General features: G+C 45.6%; 1 protein-coding gene and 1 pseudogene across 1 annotated transcript in view; one reads left to right on the forward strand and one right to left on the reverse strand.

Moving 5' to 3' along the window:
- Nucleotides 1-584: 584 nt before the first annotated feature.
- The window catches only part of cfap54 (cilia and flagella associated 54), a 264,156-nt gene continuing 246,677 nt past the window's right edge, over nucleotides 585-18,063 (forward strand). Inside the window, exons 1-3 of the mRNA XM_078554638.1 lie at nucleotides 585-776; nucleotides 3,238-3,343; nucleotides 4,563-4,706. Of these exons, the coding sequence (XP_078410764.1) occupies nucleotides 643-776; nucleotides 3,238-3,343; nucleotides 4,563-4,706 (384 nt within the window). The 5' untranslated portion in view covers nucleotides 585-642. The remainder of the gene's footprint in view (nucleotides 777-3,237; nucleotides 3,344-4,562; nucleotides 4,707-18,063) is intronic.
- Nucleotides 10,088-10,188, reverse strand: LOC144688149 (U6 spliceosomal RNA; annotated as a pseudogene).

Here is an 18,063-nt window from a genome sequence, read left to right on the forward strand (position 1 = left end):
ACTCCGGGTTTCTGGATTACTACCGCAGTGCCTCCTCCTTTGATTAAAGCAAAAAACTGCGGATGCTGGAAATCCTGAACAAAAATAAAAATACCTGGAAAAACTCAGCAGGTCTGACAGCATCTGCGGAGAGGAACACAGTTAACATTTTGAGTCCAAATGACTCTTCAACAGATCCTCCTATTGATTATTGGGCCAGCGTCCCTCATACAGGTGGCCCAACTTGGTTTCTGCCGAAGGGTCATGAAGACTCGAAACGTTAACTGATTTCTTCTCCACCGATGCTGCCAGACCTGCTGAGTTTTTCCAGGTAATTCTGTTTTTGTTTTGGTTTCCCTGTTGTCAAGCCCCCTTTGAGTGACAGCGTGTTCTGCCGTGTATGGGCGGGGTCAGCTGCTGTCAATCAGCCCTGGGGGTTTGCGCTGAGTGGACAAGCCGTCGCCGTGGGAGCCGGGAGGGCGGGGTCATCTGCTGTCAATCAGCCCGGGGGTTTGTGGATGAGTTCAGGGAGGAGGTCACGTGCATTGCCGGTTTCGAGGGGCAGGGGCGTGGGCGGGGCCGGTCTCCCAGCAACGGCTTGTTTTCCAGTTGGTGTGGAGGTTTGATGGTGGTTCAGGAGGGGACAGTTAACCCATTGCCCTAATGGAGCCATTGCCCGCCGGCTTTTATGGGAAGTTCGATGAGAAAAACCCCGTTGTATCTTCACTCGAACAGAAGCTTACCCGCTTTATGAGAAACTTGGAGAGAGTCGCTTCCCACAGCTCGTACACCAGAGGGTAAGAGTAGAAATCCACCTTCCCTCCTTACAGAGCCAGAGCAGAACTCCCCAACACATCATGTCAGACAGGCTCCTTCTTGTATTTGTGTTCATTGTACTGGATCCTGTACAGATTTATATCCAATCAAAGCCAACTGTAATCGCAAATACAAAATCTCTGTTCCTGAGTTTTGGAAGAGCTGGACTGGAAAATGCTCCACCTAACTATTTTATATATGTGTGTGTGTATGTATGTATATATATATATATATATATATAAAACGGATACCTGCATTCATTTCCCACCTGCAAAACCTTACTTACCTTTTTTGCCACACTTCAACTTGTCAACTTTAAGCCATTATAAATTTTTTTTTCTGCATTTATCAGGGAAATGACCAATGTAAACTTGTCATGCTGTAATTGCGCCCTCCATCCAATTGTGGCACTGTAATGCCTCAGTTATGCATGCCTTAGTTTGTCAGCCTGTGCTGCAGAGAAAAGCCTCTCTCCCCCAACTTGGTGAGGTGTGGGTCAGGATGTCAAACTTGATTCACGTGGTGGGCCTCATCTGGCACTTGGCATGATCCACATACAGCAGAGCTCTGAAGAAGAGTCATCCGGACTCAAAACATTAACTCTGTCTTTCTCTCCACAGATGCTGTTAGACCTGCTGAGTTCTTCCAGCATTTTCTGTTTTTGTTTCAGATTTCCAGCATCCACAGTATTTTACTTTTATATCACAGCAGAAGTTATCTGGACACATTGTGGTAGAACTTAATATTTACACCATGTACCTCTGTAACCTCTTCCTGGCCTCTGACATCACTGGAACTTAGTGATGCATTTATTTTGCACCTTTAATGTATGTTTTTGTTGTTATGCCTGTTTTGGGTGTAAATTAAACCCACTGAATATCAATTTTTGGGTCTGAGATTGTGCACCTAATCGGCACTTCTCAAATTAACTATGCAAAGAAGAGCTGTTTTCAGATCCTTCTGTAAAAATGTTTGGAAAACAAGGTGAAGCAAACTCCAACAATTTTTCCAATCCCAAGAACAGTTGCTTAGGCTTTTGTAAAAGGATTGGTGGAGGCTGCTGAAGAAATGATAGGGGGACATTTTTTTGACTTTGCCTTCTGTGAAGCTAGGAGATGCAGGTGGAGCACAGAGGAGCAGGGCAGGAGTGCTCCTCCCAGCTTCACAACACCAGTGTGGATCCTTGCTAGCTCATACTCATTCCTTCTGAATCTCACTTCTCCAAGTACAATGCTTGTGATATAAAAATCAGAGGCTGCAGCTTCTTGGGCACAGTGAGAATCTTCCTCCTTTGTCCTCTAGTTACCCATTCTCCCACAAGTGGTAACATTCCTTCACTATACCCACAATAAAGTCTCCAGGTTTCACACTCCCATTACCAGCTGCTTCTCTCAGTCCACTCCCACTCACTATTTTGCTGCTGCTGCTCATAGCTCTGCAAGAAATGCAGGGCCTAATTCTCTAGTCGCTTGCTTTCCTCATTCCTTCTATTTGACTGTTAATTGGACTGATGTCCAGTCCCTAGTCTTCATCTCACCCCCCACCTGAGCCTCATTCTTTTGACCCCCATTGTCAAGTCTCCTTCCCACCCCTCAGACCATATCTTCAACCCCCAGTAACCCTCTTCTGACCACCCCCACCTCCCCTGCCCCCACCAAGTCTCCTGTCACCCTCTCCCCAAACCTTATTACCCTCCCCTTCAGTCTAGACCATTCTTCAGCTGTTGGGAAACATTTCTATCCTCTTGCATAGTTCAAAAATACTTTCAGAGCTTTTCTCTTATTTATCTCCCCGATCTCTCAACCCTATCACACCAAAGTGCCAACCTCCAAAGTTACATTTGCACGCCTTTGTCAAATTATCTCCAACTCTCTGATCCCACTTCATCTGAAGATGCATGGTCTGGAGTTTCTGTGCACAGATCCACAACAGATCAACTAATATAATTAGCACATTCTTTTAGATAATATCACCACCTTCAACACCTCTTTGTTCTTTTGTCTGTGACATCTTTTGATTAACTGCTCCTATCACTGCTTGCTTGTCCCTACAACCACCACCTCCCCCCACTTCTCTCCCCCCACCCCCCCCACCTTAAACCAGCTTATATTTCACCCCTCTCCTATTTTTACTTAGTTCTGTTGAAGGGTCATGAGGACTCAAAACGTCAACTTTGTTCTTCTCCGCCGATGCTGCCAGACCTGCTGAGTTTTTCCAGGTAATTCTGTTATTGTTTTGGATTTCCAGCATCCGCAGTTCTTTGTTTTATAACTAATATTTTAAGTGTGTGATTTTAATGGCATGTTTTTAATAGCAGTAGTATGAAAATCTACATATCTATTCACTTGTCCCTAAATTGTGCCTTGAAAGCTTAGATGTCTGTTTCCCCCGCCCCTACCAAAGCAGCTTACTCAGTATCATTACTCTGTTTCAACTTATCAGAGCCAATGATTTATTCTGTATCTGGAACATGTATGAGAAACTGCTACCAGCTCGTTATTACCAAGAAAAACTGCTGAAGGTTGGAAATTTTCTTGCGCAGCTAAAGGTACATCTGTTTGAATTGAATTGATACAATCAATACAAAATAAAATATTTTTACAATGCAATGAAATATTCTTGAAATTGTCTACAGTACTGTGTTCAATGAATATCTATTTATTCATATTGGATAAATATGTGTCAGCTTGGCTCCTGGACTCTGTCCACTGTGTCAGAAGGTTTTCAGTACAAATCCTAACAATTAAGTGCAGTAATGTGCTTTTTCAGATGAGACTGTAAACTGTGGCCTGACCTGCCTGTACATTTGAATATAGAAGATCCTGTAGCACAATTCAAAAAAGGAGAACCAAGCTCTTTTGGTTTCCTCAACCCACACCACCAAGAGCAGATTAGTCAGTCATTCATTATTTTGATGCTCATGGGACTTTGCTGTATGCATGTTGACTGCTGTATTTCCTTACATTACAAAAAAGACACAACTCTGACATACTGATGCCCTCCGCACAGCGGCTAACATGCATTTGACAGCCAATACCAATGCCTTGACATTTCCAGTTGACTGGGTGGGCACCTCTTTCTCCAATTCCATATTCGCCTTTAGTCACAAGCTTAATATTGTGCCCTGCACTTACCTTGCCAGATTACATCAGATGATTCTTTCGACACTCCAGCCATATATGTGGCACGACTCCACGGCTGCTCACTACCTCTACCATCCATGCCTGTTTGGTCTGACCAGCTAGTCTTCTCCCTTCCCAAGAAAACAGGACTTTCTTCCAAGGCCTTTCAGCCTCGAGGAGCACCTCCAGGGGGATATCAGAGAACCTGGGCACCATCCTTGCTCTCCCTTCTGCCAAATCATTATTTCTGTCGTTGCCAGAGCTCCCTTTAGGCTACTGACTTTAAAAGTACTGCTAGCTGCCTTTTAAAGATGGGGCCAGTCTCGCTTGCGCCGGTACTTCTGCCTGCTCAACCCCCCTCCATCCCCCCCACCCCAAGTAGCTGGCTCCTCTGCCTGTCGGCCATTAGTTGGGCAGCCCTGAGAATATGGCACTCCCACTTCTGCTCCCACTTGCATGGCCACACCATCCACTTTAGTTCCTGACGTTAGGACTTTATTACTGCCGGAAAAATCTCAACCATAGAGTGATCAATACTGTAATTAACTCTTCTCACACCAAGTAAACTAAATGTTTCCTGTGAGCATTTTGACTTTTGTGTTTTTTGTGGTGTGGATTTGAATAAATGTTGGTATTCGTCTTCAGTTCTATAAGTTGGCTTCGTGGCAGTGTTATGGACGATACCTGCAGCAGTTCAGCTCTCCCAGGATTGATGACATTACAGATGTAAAGAAGTTTAAGGCCACCTTTTTACCGGGTCAATTTGAAATTGAGAATGCTAGCTTAACGGTATGTACAGAAATTTGTCATGGTGAGAAATGTAAAACTATATTCTTTTATATATTTATGTTATTATTGAATGTCTGAATCTTGTCTTAACTTATTTTTTTGTTCCTGTCTTTCCTGCAGTTTTTTCTTTTTTGTATTCAATAATTGTTCTAAACTGATAGTTTTTTAGATCCTCAACTGCTCACTTAATTTTTCTTTCAGATGAAGCTGGGACTAATGGGACAGGGAAGGGCACTTGAGAAATGCCATGCTGTTTTACAATGTGTTCCTGTGCCACTTAGAAAATTTCCTGCATAACAATATAAGCTAAACATAATCAAAGTACAGAAGCATTGCAATTATGTTTCTGTTTTTTTCTAAACTTAAATGAACAGTAAGTACTTGTTGCAAATGCAGTTATTTATTAGTCATGTGCAATTAATATTAATATATGCTAAATGAAAACATACAGTCAGTATCAAAATGGCCTGGTTTTCCAACAGAAACCCAGTAAAGCGAGTGAATTAAACTTAGTGTAACAATCAGAAGCTAATAACTTCAACAAAACATAAGTGTTAATAGCTTCCAGCTAATTTCTCCTAATTTATTATTCAGTTATTTATACCAGAAAAATCAATGTTGGGCTATGACGTGGTTGTCAGGCTATATTTAGTCATTATTTTGACATAACAGCACAATTTTGATGTGCTGTTACAATCTCCCAAGAGACAGGTAACTTTTCTAAAAAGAAAGGAATCCCCATGTCGCCAATGGAAAGTAAACCACTGGATAAGGTTTCACTTTTTAAAACTTTTACTGTAGCAAACCAACTAAAATCAACATAATTTAGACATTAATTGACAGGTGAAGAATATTTCGGACAAATAGATAAATTTCACTTTAAATAGTCGATATAACAAATATACGCCTCACATAGTTACATCATTCACACTTATATTACTTCTTGGACAAATGTGGCACCATGTGTAATCTCACAGTCTTTCCAACTCTGCCTCTGCTATGTAGGATCTCTCACTTCCCACTTAATTGTTTTTGCTCTTAAGTCGCATTCACCGGCAGCCAAATTCCATCCAAAGTCCCCGGACACGGTAACCATCAACAAGGCGCACGTCTTATCTACAAGTCTCTTAAGATCAAGGTGGCATTTGACTGAGTGTGGCATCAAGGAGCCCTAGCAAAACTGGAGTCAATGGGAATCAGGGGGAAACTCTCCGCTGGTTGGAGTCATACATAGCACAAAAGAAGATGATTGTGGTTGTTGGAGGTCAATCATCTCAGTTTCAGGACATCATTAGGCTCAACCATCTTCAGCTACTTCATCAATGACCTTCCTTCCATCATAAGGTCAGAAGTGGGGAGGTTCGCTGATGATTGCACAATATTCAGCACAATTCGCGACTCCTCAGATACTGAAGCAGTCCATGTTTAAATGCAGCAAAACCTGGACAATATCCAGGCATGGGCTGACAAGTGACAGTAACAGTGCCAGGCAATGACCATCTTCAACAAGAGAGAATCTAACTATCACCCCTTGACATTCAATGAAATTACCATTGTTGAATCCCCCACTGTCAGCAACCTGGGGATTACCATTGACCAGAAATTGAACTGGACTAGCCATATAAATACTGTGGCTACAAGAGCAGGTCAGAGGCTAGGATTCCTGTGATGAGTAACTCACCTCCTGACTCCCCAAAGCCTGTCCACCATCCACAATGCACAAGTCAGGAGTGCATTGGAATACTCTCCACTTGCCTGGATGAGTGCAGCTTCAACAACACTCAAGAAGCTTGACACCATCCAGGACAAAGCAGCCTGCTTGATTGGGACCACATCCACAAACATTCACTCCCTCCACCACTAATGCACAGTGGCAGCAGTGTGTACCATCTACAAGGTGCACTACAGGAACTCACCAATGTTCCTTAGATGACTCCTTCTGAACCCACAACTGCTACCATCTAGAAGGACAAGGACAGCAGATACATGGGAACACCACCGCCTGGAAGTTCCCCCTCAAGCTTCACACCTTCCTGACTTAGAAATATATCACCGTTCCTTCACTGTCACTGGGTCAAAATCCTGGAACTCCCTCCCTAACAGCACAGTGGGTGTACTTACACCACATGGACTGCAGCGGTTCAAGAAGGCAGCTCATCATCATCTTCTCAAGGGCAATTAGGGATGGGCAATAAATGCTGGCCTAACCCATGTGTGAATAAAAATAAAGAAGTCTTTTCTCTTCTAGTATGTAAGAAGCCCAACAAGGGAGGATTTATTTCTGAATCAAGTAATGGGGAATGAACCAGTGCAGATAAAAGAATTAAAAGTATGGATGATCTAAGCAATAGTGACCATAATATAATATGCTTTATTTTAATAATTGAGAAGGACATAAGCATGACAGAGACTAGGGTTATAGATTGGAGAGATGCCAAATGAACATACAAGTTTGGAGCAGGAGTAGGCTGTTTAGCCCCTCAAGCTTGCTCTGCCATTCAATAAGATCATGGCTAATCTGATTGTTGCTTAAGCTCCACATTCTGCCTATCCCCAATAACCTTTGACTCCCTTGTTAGTCAACAATCTATCTACCTCTGCCTTAAAAATATTCAATGACCCTACCTACACCACTCTCCAGGGAAGAGAGTTCCAAAGATTCATGGCCCTCTGAGAGAAATAATTTTTTCTCATCTCCGTCTTAAATGGGAGACCACTTATTTTTAAACTGTGTCCCCTGGTTCTAGTATATCCCACAAGGGTAAGCATCCTTTCAGCACCCACCCTGTCAAGTCCCCTCAGAATCTTAAATGTTTCGTTAAGGTCACCTCTCTAAACTCCAGTGGCTACAGGCCCAACCTGTCCAACCTTTCCTCATAAGATAACACTCCCATCCTGGGTGTCAGTTGAGTGAACCTTCTCTGTACTGCTTCTAATGCATTTATAGCCTTTTGTTGTTTTGTTAAATAAGGAGACCAAAACTGTACTCAGTAATCTAGATGTTGGGTGGAATTTTCCCAAATTTGCACTAAGTATGGTGGGCAAAATGATGCTCCACCTGCTCACGGCGATGGCGGGTTTTCATGCCATATTGTCCTGAGCCCGTCCCATATGCATTCCTGGGAAACACACCATTTCCATGGCAGGTGGGCTGTCATTCGCTCACCTGTCTTCACCCCACCGTTGCATCACGCCGTCTGCCATAATTAAAAGGCAGCTGGCGACAAAGCGCTCATTGCCACCAGCTCACCACTGCTGTCCGGGAGTCATGGCCAGCAAAGGAAAAAAGACTGCAGCCCTCTGCTTCAATGATGGGTCCCTCGAGCGACTGCTGGATGCCGTGGAGGCCTGCCGGAATGTCCTGTACCCCAGCTCTGGCCGCAGGATGGGCAGCAAGGTGATCAATCCAGCTTGGGAGGCGGTGGCAGCGGTGGTCAGCACCAACGTCCTTCAGAAAAGGACAGCCACCCAGTGCCACAAAAGGATGAATAATCTCCTCTGTTCCACCAGGATAAGTCACTCTTCTCATCACTCTCATCTCACACACTCTCAAACCCATCACACATCCAGAGGGCCCACACTCACTGCCAGTTCAAGGGACATCAGCTTTCACTCTCTCACACTCACTGTCATTGTCCTCATCCCGTCCATGGGACCACTCACCACACCGCCCAGGCATACTTATCATCTGGCCTGCAGGTGCCCTGCTTACACTTTCTCCATCTCTATCCATGCAGGACAAGCTGGCACACAACAAGAGAGAGAGGTCGCAGACCAGTGGCGGAATGCGCAAAATCAAGGTCCTCACGGACTTTGAAAACAGAGCCATCCAGCTGGCCAGCCATGATCTGGACCGGTCCTGCGCTGACGGTGAGGTTGGCGCTGCTCTACTAAGTGAGGATCCAGCAGTGTAACATCCATCAGACTACCATGTAGTGAGTGATGTGTCCTGTTTCACAGGCCACTGCCTGTGCTTTCGCAGGCACATCTGCCAAATAGCCGACAGGGCCCATGACCCAGGGCCTCCAATCAAGCCCCAAAGAAACCTCTGAAATCTGGAGGCACCCTCCCTGATGTCCCGCTCACCCACACCCACACTCTCCACCAGCGCAGAGACACACACCTCTGTGGGACCTAGCTTTAGAGTAGCCCTGGGATCACAATCTGGTGAGCACATCGTACTGTCTGATCCACAGCAGGTGGTGGCAGGGACTTCTTAGGTGTCCGACACTCAGAGGACTGCTGGAGGCCAGAACATTACTGAGTCCGAGTCAGATGACGAGCCTCTGGATTCGGTCATGTCACATTTGCTGGAGCTGCCAAGGCAAGCTCGGGAACATCAGGAAGGGATGTCCGCTGCACTCCTCAGATTACAAGGCACGTTGGAGGAGTCCGTCCGCCTTCAGGCTGAGATGATAGTGCCAGCATGCCAATGCACTAAAGTCAATACTGGTAGGATGGCGGCTGCCATGGAGACCTTGATCCAGTACTTCGCTCCTGCATTGATGCCAGGGCTCAACTCTATCGCTGATGCTATAGTTGGCTTCCAACAGTGTGTACATGATAGGGGTGCTGGGTAGCTCGATCTCACTCCAGCTACCCCTGCTCCTCAAGGAGTCAGCCTCGGGGCCCCCCGGCATCCATAGGGAGGAGGATCAGCAGGTGCACACTCCGGCCCCATCCATCCAGGTGACTGAGAGTGTCCGGCACATCCGACTCCCCTTTTCCTGTGACCTCAGCAGCTCTAGCTCCACAGGCCGAAGAGGGTGCCACTGCCACACAGCAGGACCCCAAAGGCAGGCGGGGTCCTCAAAATCTCGGCCCTCCAGAGGACGCCCACCAAAGTCATCACAGACAGGGCGTCACAGTCAGCAGGCTGCCCCAGCTCCACTGTGGATGTTCAGGGAGCACCAAGACGTAGCGGCGAGGTTAGGAAAGTCAAGGAGAATTAGCCAGGGCACGGGTGTTAATCACTTGCACATACTGTTCACTATTGTCATTAAACCCTTAAGAACATCTCCCTGCCTATGGCTCCTTGTTCTTATGAGCAGTGTTCTTGTCAGTCAGATGTGGAACCTTTCTGCACAAGATAAAGGCAGGTGTATCCGTCCAGGGCCTCTTCCCTGTGCTCTGTGCAGCCTTCAGACCAAAGTGATGATCCAGCCTCTCACTCCCTGGAAACATTACTGATGCTTGCTCCTTGCTGGTGCTTGTCATTGCTGCAAGAATGTAATGGGCAGGCACCACAGAGTTCTCTCATCCTTTTAATGTGCTCTCAGCACCTTTAAGGAGGGGTTGGCCCCTATGTCTTCAGCATCTGTAACCACTGATGCTGTGCTCCAGCTCCTGAAGGGCTCAGGTGCTGAAATGTTTTGAAAGTCTAAAGTATGGAATGCTTCACGAATTTGCGTGTCATCCTTGCGCAGGGGTCATGCTAATCTTCTCTGTATCGTCCCAATTTTAGTATATGTTGAAGGTGAACAAAGCATCAAATGCTTCTAAAGCTTCACAGCTGCATCTCTGATATGACCCTGATCACGGAGTGCAAGCAAGCTGCCCTCAGCCAGACAGGTGTCAGACATTCTCAGAGGCTATGTGAAGATTTATGGAGTGTCCTCACTGCATGTTGTCATCATCCTCCTGCAATCGAGCGACTATTAGGGCCCTCACTGCATCTCAATGACAGTAGCATTCTCACAGAGGGTATTCGCACTGCCATAAGCCAGACTGGAGTCAAATGTTCACAGATGCGATGTGAGATCTATGGGGTCACCTCACTGCATGTCATCATTACCCTCCACAAATAAAGCAACTATGAGGGCCTTCCGAGTGCACCTGCCTTGTCTAGCCAGTGCAAGAGCCTCATCCTCATCATCATCGCCTCCAAGGAGCTTCTCACCCTCATCCACGTCAGCATCCTCCTCATTGGAGGAGATGTGCAGCTCCTTCATCTCTGCCTCAGCCAGCTCACATCCCCATTGGAGTGCCAGGTTGTAAAGGGCTCAGCAGACGACGACAATGCGAGACACCCTCTGTAGACTGTATTGCAGTCTCCACCAGACTGGTCCAGGCACCGGAACCTCATTTTCAGCACCTCGATGATTTGCTCCACCAAATTGCGAGTTGCAGCATGAGCCTTATTATACTGTTGCTGTGCTGCAGTCTGAGGCTGCCGCACAGTTGTCATCAGCCACAGCCTCTAAGGGTAGTCTTGTCCCCAAGGAGCCATCCCTGCAGCTTTTGTGGACCCTGGAAGACTCCAAGGATCTGTGACTGACTGAGGATGTAGGTGTCGTGCACACTTCCTGGAAACTGTGCGCACACCTGCACAATGTGTTTCTGGTGGCCACATACCAGCTGCACATTTAGTGCGTGGAATCCCTTGCAGTTGATGTAGTCCACTGAATGTAGCGACGGAGACCTGAGTGCCACATGAGTGCAGTCAATTGCAACCTGCACCTGTGGGAATCCCGAGATCCGAGAGAATCCTATGGCTCTTGCATCCTGGTTGTCTCGGTCTTAGGCGAAATGCACAAAGCTGTGTGCCATGAAGAAGATGGCATCTTTGACCTCATGGATGCAGTTGTGGGCGGCGGCTTGTGAAATCCCACCCAGGTCACCTGTGCAGCCCTGAAAGGAGCCACTGGTGTAGAAATTGAGCACCGCGGTCACTTTCACAGCCACTGGTAGTGGATGCTCTCCATGTCCGCCTTGGCACCAAGTTCTGCAGTAAGTGGCAGATGTGAGCGCCCAGATGCCTAGACATGTGCAGTCATTGGTGACACTGGTTTTCGGCCATCTGCAGGAATGACAGGCGACGTCTATAGACCCTGGGTATCGCTAGGCGTCGACCAGCCACGGCTCGCTGTCTCTCCTGGGCACCGTGTGCGGGAGCCTCAGCAGTCCCTTCTTCCTGAAGTTGCTGCTCCTGCCTTTGCGCAGCCAGGAGCCTCAGTCGCAATCTCCTCTGTCTTCTCCTCTCTCTGTAGGCCATCATGCACACAGCTAGGTCACCAGGCACCATGCTGCTGATGTGGTCCTCCTGCGGCATGAAAGGGAGAGAGACGTGGTTAGCATGGGTATACTTAGCACCTTTCCTGGCCCTGTGTGACGGCCCCATAACCCTTCAAGGAGAGTGCTGGCCACCCCTCGGATGACCACAGATGAGTGCACTGCATGGCTGCCCTGTCAGCCTGTGACATTCGGGAAACTGCTCCTAACTGGGATGCTGAGGTTGCAAGGGGCTGTGAGCACCTCCAGCAGTGACTGTTACAACATATGTTGTCATTTCCTGCAAAGGGAATGGAATATAGAAGTAGGGATGTTTAGCTACAGTTGTACAGAGTGTTGGTGAGACCATGGGTGGAATTTTCCATGCTTTCCTAATCACTTGCTGTACCTGCATACTAGCTTTTTATGATTCCTGATCCAGGACACTCAGATTATTGCTCTGTACTCAGGGTTCTGCAGTGTCTCTCTATTTAAATGTTACTTTTCTATTCTTCCTGCCAAAGTGGATAAGTTCATATTTCCCACATTATACTCCATCAAGCCGATTTTGAGAGACTAAGGTTACAACTTGGGAAACTAAAATTAAGAGAAATATTGACAAACATGATCATAGCTTAGAATTATGGAAATTTTCAATATTGTAGTAGGCCATTTGGCCCATTGTGTCTATGCCAGCAGTAAAAGAGCCATCTAGCCTAAACCCCCTTTCCAGCTATTGGTCAATAGCCTTGTCAGTTACAGCATGTTCAAGTACTTTTTAAATGCAATGAGGGTTTGTGCCTGCACCACCCTTTCAGACAGTGAGTTTCAGACTCCCACAACTCCTGGGTGAAAACTTTCTTCTCAATTCCCAACTATGCCTTCTATCGATTTCTTTAAATCCATGTCCCCTGGTTATTGAATTCTCTGTTAAAGGAAATATGTCCTTCCTATCCACTCTGTTTAGACAAAAGGCAAAGAGTAGGGATAAAGGGTAACCAGTCAGAGTTTCAGAGTGGCAGAGGTGGAAAGTGCTGGGATCAGTGTTGTTCATAATTTATATTAATATCTTAGACTTTGAAATCAAAAACACAATTTCTGAATTTGCACATGACATCAAATTAGGGAGGATAGTCAATATTGTGGAGGACTGCATAAGATGGCATTGATAAACTTGCAGAATGGGCATATAATTGGCACATGAATTTCAACACAGGTAAGTGAGAAGTATTACATTTTGGTAAGAAAAATAGAGAGGCTGTATATCACTTGACAGATGAGATTCTAAACAAGGTAGGGGAAGGCGCAAAGGGATCCAGCAGTACAAATACACAAATCACTGAAAGTGGTGCCACAGGCTAAGAAGACCATAAAAAACAAGCAACAAACTTATTTCCAAAGGGATTGAAATGAAAAATAGAGAAGCTGCTGAACGCTACCAAACCTTAGGATCATAGACTCATAGATGTTTACAGCACAGAAGGAGGCCATTTGGCCCATCGTGTCCGCACCGGTCAACAAAGATCTGACTACACTAGTCCCATTTCCAGCGCTTGCCCTATTGCCCTGGAGGCTATGGCAATGCAAGTGAATATCTAAATACTTCTTAAATGTTACGAGAATTTCTGGTTCAATCACCCTTTTAGGCAATAAGTTCCAGACTCCCACCACCCTCTGGGTGAAAAAAATTCTCCTCAACTCCCCTCTTAGCCTTCTACTTCTTACCTTAAATCTATGCCCCCTGGTTATTGACCCCTCTACTAATGGAAAAAATGCCTTCCTATCCACCCTATCTATCCTCCTCATAACCTTATACACCTCCATCAGGCCCCCTCCCAATCTTTGCTGCTCCAAGGAAAACAACCCCAGCCTATCCAATCTTTCCTCATAGCTCAGATCCTCCAGCCCAAGCAGCACCCTGGTAAATCTCCTGTGTACCCTCTCCAGTGCAATCACATCCTTCCTATAATGTGGTGACCAGAACTGTACGCAGTACTCCAGTTGTGGCCTAACCGTTTTACACAGTTCCAACAAAACCTCCCTGCTCTCATATTCTACTCCTCGGCTAATAAAAACAAATATCTCATATGCCTTCTTAACCACCTTATCAGCTGCTCTGCTACCTTCAAGGATCTGTGCATATGCACACCAAGGTCCCTCTGATCTTAAGTACTTTCCAGGGTCCTACCATTCATAGTGTAATCTCTTGCCTTGTTCACCCTCTCCAAGTGCATTACCTCTCACTTTTCCGGGTTGAATTCCATTTGCCACTGCTCTGCCCACCTGACCAGCCCATTGATGTCCTCCTGCAGTTTATGGCTATCCTCCTCACTATTTACCACCCAAGCAATTTTCATGTCATCCGGGAACTTCTTGATCATACCCCCTACATTTAAGTCCAAATCATTTATGTACACCACAAACTGCAAGGGCCCCAGCACCGAGCCCCGTGGAACCCCACTAGAAACAGACTTCCAGTCACAGAAACATCCCTCTACCATCACCCCCTGCTTCCTGCTTCTCAGCTAATTTTGGATCCAACGTGCCACTTTGCCTTGGACCCCATGAACTCTTACTTTCTTGACCAGTCTGCCGTGAGGGACCTTATTAAAAGCCTTGCTAAAGTCCATGTAGACCACATCAAATCAACCTCACCAACAGTCCTGGTTGACTGAAAAAATTCGATCAAATTTGTCAAACACGACCTTCCCTTAACAAATCCATGCTGACTATCCCTGACTAATCCTTGTCTCTCTAAGTGCAGATATATTCTATCCCTCAGAATTCTTTCTACAAACTTCCCCATTACCGAGGTTAGAACTGACTGGCCTGTAATTTCCTGGTCTATCCCTTCCCTTTTTTAATAATGAGACAGCGTTAGCAGTCCTTCAGTCCTCTAGCACCTCACCTGTGGCCAGGGAGGATTTGAAAATTACTGCCAGGGCCCCTGATAGCTCTTCCCTTGCCTCCCTCAACAGTCTGGGATGCATCTCACCCAGGCCTGCGGATTTGGGGACGCTAAACCCGCTTGTACCTCCTCTTTCTCTATGTTAATTTCCTGTAATATTTCACAGTCCTCCACCCTGAATGTCTATACCTGCGTCATCCTTTTCCATTGTGAAGACTCTCTACAGACTCTCCTTAGACCGTACTTGGAATATTGGGCTGAAAGAGTGGAATAGGAAGAAGGTGGGGCTGAAAGGTCAGTCGGGTGCGTGATTGCCCTGAACCATGAAATATATCGCTGTTCTTTCATCATCACTGACTCAAAATCCTGGAATACCCTCCCTAATGGCACCGTGGATACATCAGCACCACATGAATTTCAGTTCAAGGAGACAGCTCACCACAACCTTTTCAAGGGCAATTAGGGATGGACAATAAGTGCTGGCCTTACCAGCAACACCTACATCCAATGAAGGAGCAATACAAAAAATTGCTTTCCTAATTGCTTGTTGTACCTGCATATTAACTTTTTGTGATTCATGTGCAAGGAAACCTAAATTCCTTTAAATCCAACATTTACTGGTCACTCATCTTTAAGAATAATTTGCTTTTTCATTCTTCCAACCATAGTGGATAATTTCACATTTCCTCACATTTTACGCCATCTGCCAACTTGTTGCTCAATCACTTAGTTGGTCTTAATTCTTTTGTGTCCCTCTCACAGTTTACTTTTCCACATAGCTTTGTATTGTCAGCAAATGTGGATATATTGCATTCGGTACCTTCATCTAAGTTATTAATATATATTGTGAATAGCTGAAGTTCAAGTGCTGATCCTTGCAGCATCCCATGAGTAACGGCTTGCCATCCTGAAAATGATCCGTTTTACATAGGATCTAAAGCACAGAAATGAGCCATTTGGCCCAACCAGTCCATGTTGGTGTTTATGTTCTACTCGCACCTCCACCCATCCTTCATGATCTATTGATGGCCTCTAGTTATGCCCTTCCCCACAAGAGGAAACATTCTCTCTTTATCCACTCTATCAAAATCTTTCATAGTTTCAAAGATCTCCACCAGGTGACCCCTCAGCCTTCTTTTTAGAAAAGCAACCAACCTGTTGATCCTTTCCTGATATGTATACCCATGTAATTATGGTATCATCCTTGTAAATCTTCTCTGAACCCTCTCTAGTACCTCTATATTTATTTTTATAATATGGCCACCAGAACGGCGTGCAGTACTCCAAATGTGGCCTAACCAAGGTTTGATGTAGGTTCAGCTTAACGGTCCCTACTTTTAAATTCTATCCCTCTAGAAATAAAGTCTAGTGTTTGGTTTGTTTTTTTATGGCCTTGTTAACCTGTGGTGTAACTTTTAGTGACTGATGTATTTATACTCCGAGATCCCTTTGTTCCTCTACCCCACCTAAACTTGCACCTTCTAAGTAACAAGTGACATTTCTATTTTTCTACCAAAATATATGGCCTCAAATTTATCTGTATTGAATTTCATTTGCGAATTATTTGCCCATTCTACAATTTTCCAACAGGTTGATGTGGTGGCCTGGTGTGCGGGTGAAGAGTGTTAGCATGGTTTCTGCTTTTGTGTGCTAGTTTGCCCCTCGTTTTTCGCCTACACCACTGGCTAGTAGCAATATGAAAAGAGAGCTAAATGTATAAGTCTCCCCCTGTCAATACACAGCTTCTCAATGGGCAAATCCTCTGCTGTGCCTCCTCGGGCAACACACAGAAACTGGGTCCCTCACAGCCCAAGGCCAAAGCTTCAGAGGAACTCAGAGGAGTTTGGCTCCCAGACATGCAGTGTGCAGCCCTACAGGTATGTGGACATGCCCTGGCACTCATGTACCAAACTCCCAGCTATGGTTGAATAGCTTCACTGCTTTCTGGATACTGAGAGAGAGTTGAAATCTAAAGGAGTAAATCCTCACAAAATATCAGGAGTGGAACCCAAAGGTGGACTGATGTCTAAATACATCTTCTTTCTGGAAACTCCTGCAACCAAGCCGATGCTAAGTGTAATGCTTTGCATTCCTTTGGACTCATCTGGAGATATTAAGAAGCACACCCTGATGTTTGGGCAGCCCCAGGATCTCCATAAATTTTGCCCAGGCCTGTGCCCTGGAAAGGACACTCCAGTTTCACTGCAGACCATGAACACAACATGGGAGATAGCAGTTACAAGTGATAAGCCCAACTCAATTGGCATAGAGAATGAGTGCTACGAGCTGCATCTGATGGTGGGAGGGACCACCATGACCCACTGGTCAGCCCACTTCAAGATGGGCAGTCCCACGGTCCTTCTACTTGAGTGGGTGCTTGGAGCTTGGAGTCTCTGCTCAACATTAACAGAATCCATTGCACCAGGCAATCAACCAAAACAAAAGAAAAGAAAGAAGATGCCAACTCTTTTATTGTCAAGCTGGAACATCAGAGACTGACAGACGACTTGCAGCTGGCCGATAACACGTGCAATACAGCTGTGATCGACATGGAACTTGATAGGCTGAACATTGACATAGAGTCCCTCCAAGAGATGAAGCTCGCTGAGAGTGGATCACTGAAAGAAAAACATTACACATTTGTCTGGCGGGGAAGAATTAGAGGAAATATGTGAGCAAAGTTTAGGCTTCGTTGTAAGGAGCTTACTTCCAATGATAGAGCTCCCCACAAATGGTTCAGAAAGTGTACTCTCCATTCGCCTCTCAATTCAAACAGGGCCACTTAACCATGTGAGTATCCATGCTCCAAACGCTGTGCCCCACTTGAGAGGTAAAAGATCAGTTCTATGAGGATGTTGGTACTGTTTCAGCAGAATCCCCAAGTCTTTACCTACTGGGGATTTCAACACAAGAGTGGGCACGGACCAAGAGGCATGGCTCTCCAGCCTTGGACATCATGGTCTGCTAAAGGTAAATAAGAATGGACAGAGACGACCTGAGTTTTGCTGCTACCACTTTGCCATAATATCCAAGTGTCTTGACACAGGGAATGCTAGGGACATGTATGAAGGTATCAAAAAAGCAACCGGTCCATCAGCAAAGAAAACAGCTCCATAGAAAACAAGGCAGGGAGGTCATCACTGACTGCAATAAACAGTTGGAGGGATGGGTGGAACACAGGCCAGTTAGCTCAACATCTGTCTTAGGGAAATTGCTGGAATCTATTATTAAGGAGGTTATAGTGGTGCACTTAGAAAATCTCAATGCAATCAAGCAGAATCAACATGGTTTTATGAAAGAGAAATCATTTTTGACCAATTGGAGTTCTTTGAGGAAGTAACAAGCAGGAAGGACAAAGGGGAAAATGTGGATGTGCTGTACTTAGATTTCCAGAAGGCATTTGATAAGGTGCCACATCAAAGGTCACTGTGCAAATAAGAGCTCATGGTGTAGGGGGTA

The sequence above is a fragment of the Cetorhinus maximus genome, chromosome 12 (assembly GCF_964194155.1).
Source record: "Cetorhinus maximus chromosome 12, sCetMax3.hap1.1, whole genome shotgun sequence".
Lineage (NCBI taxonomy): Eukaryota > Metazoa > Chordata > Chondrichthyes > Lamniformes > Cetorhinidae > Cetorhinus > Cetorhinus maximus.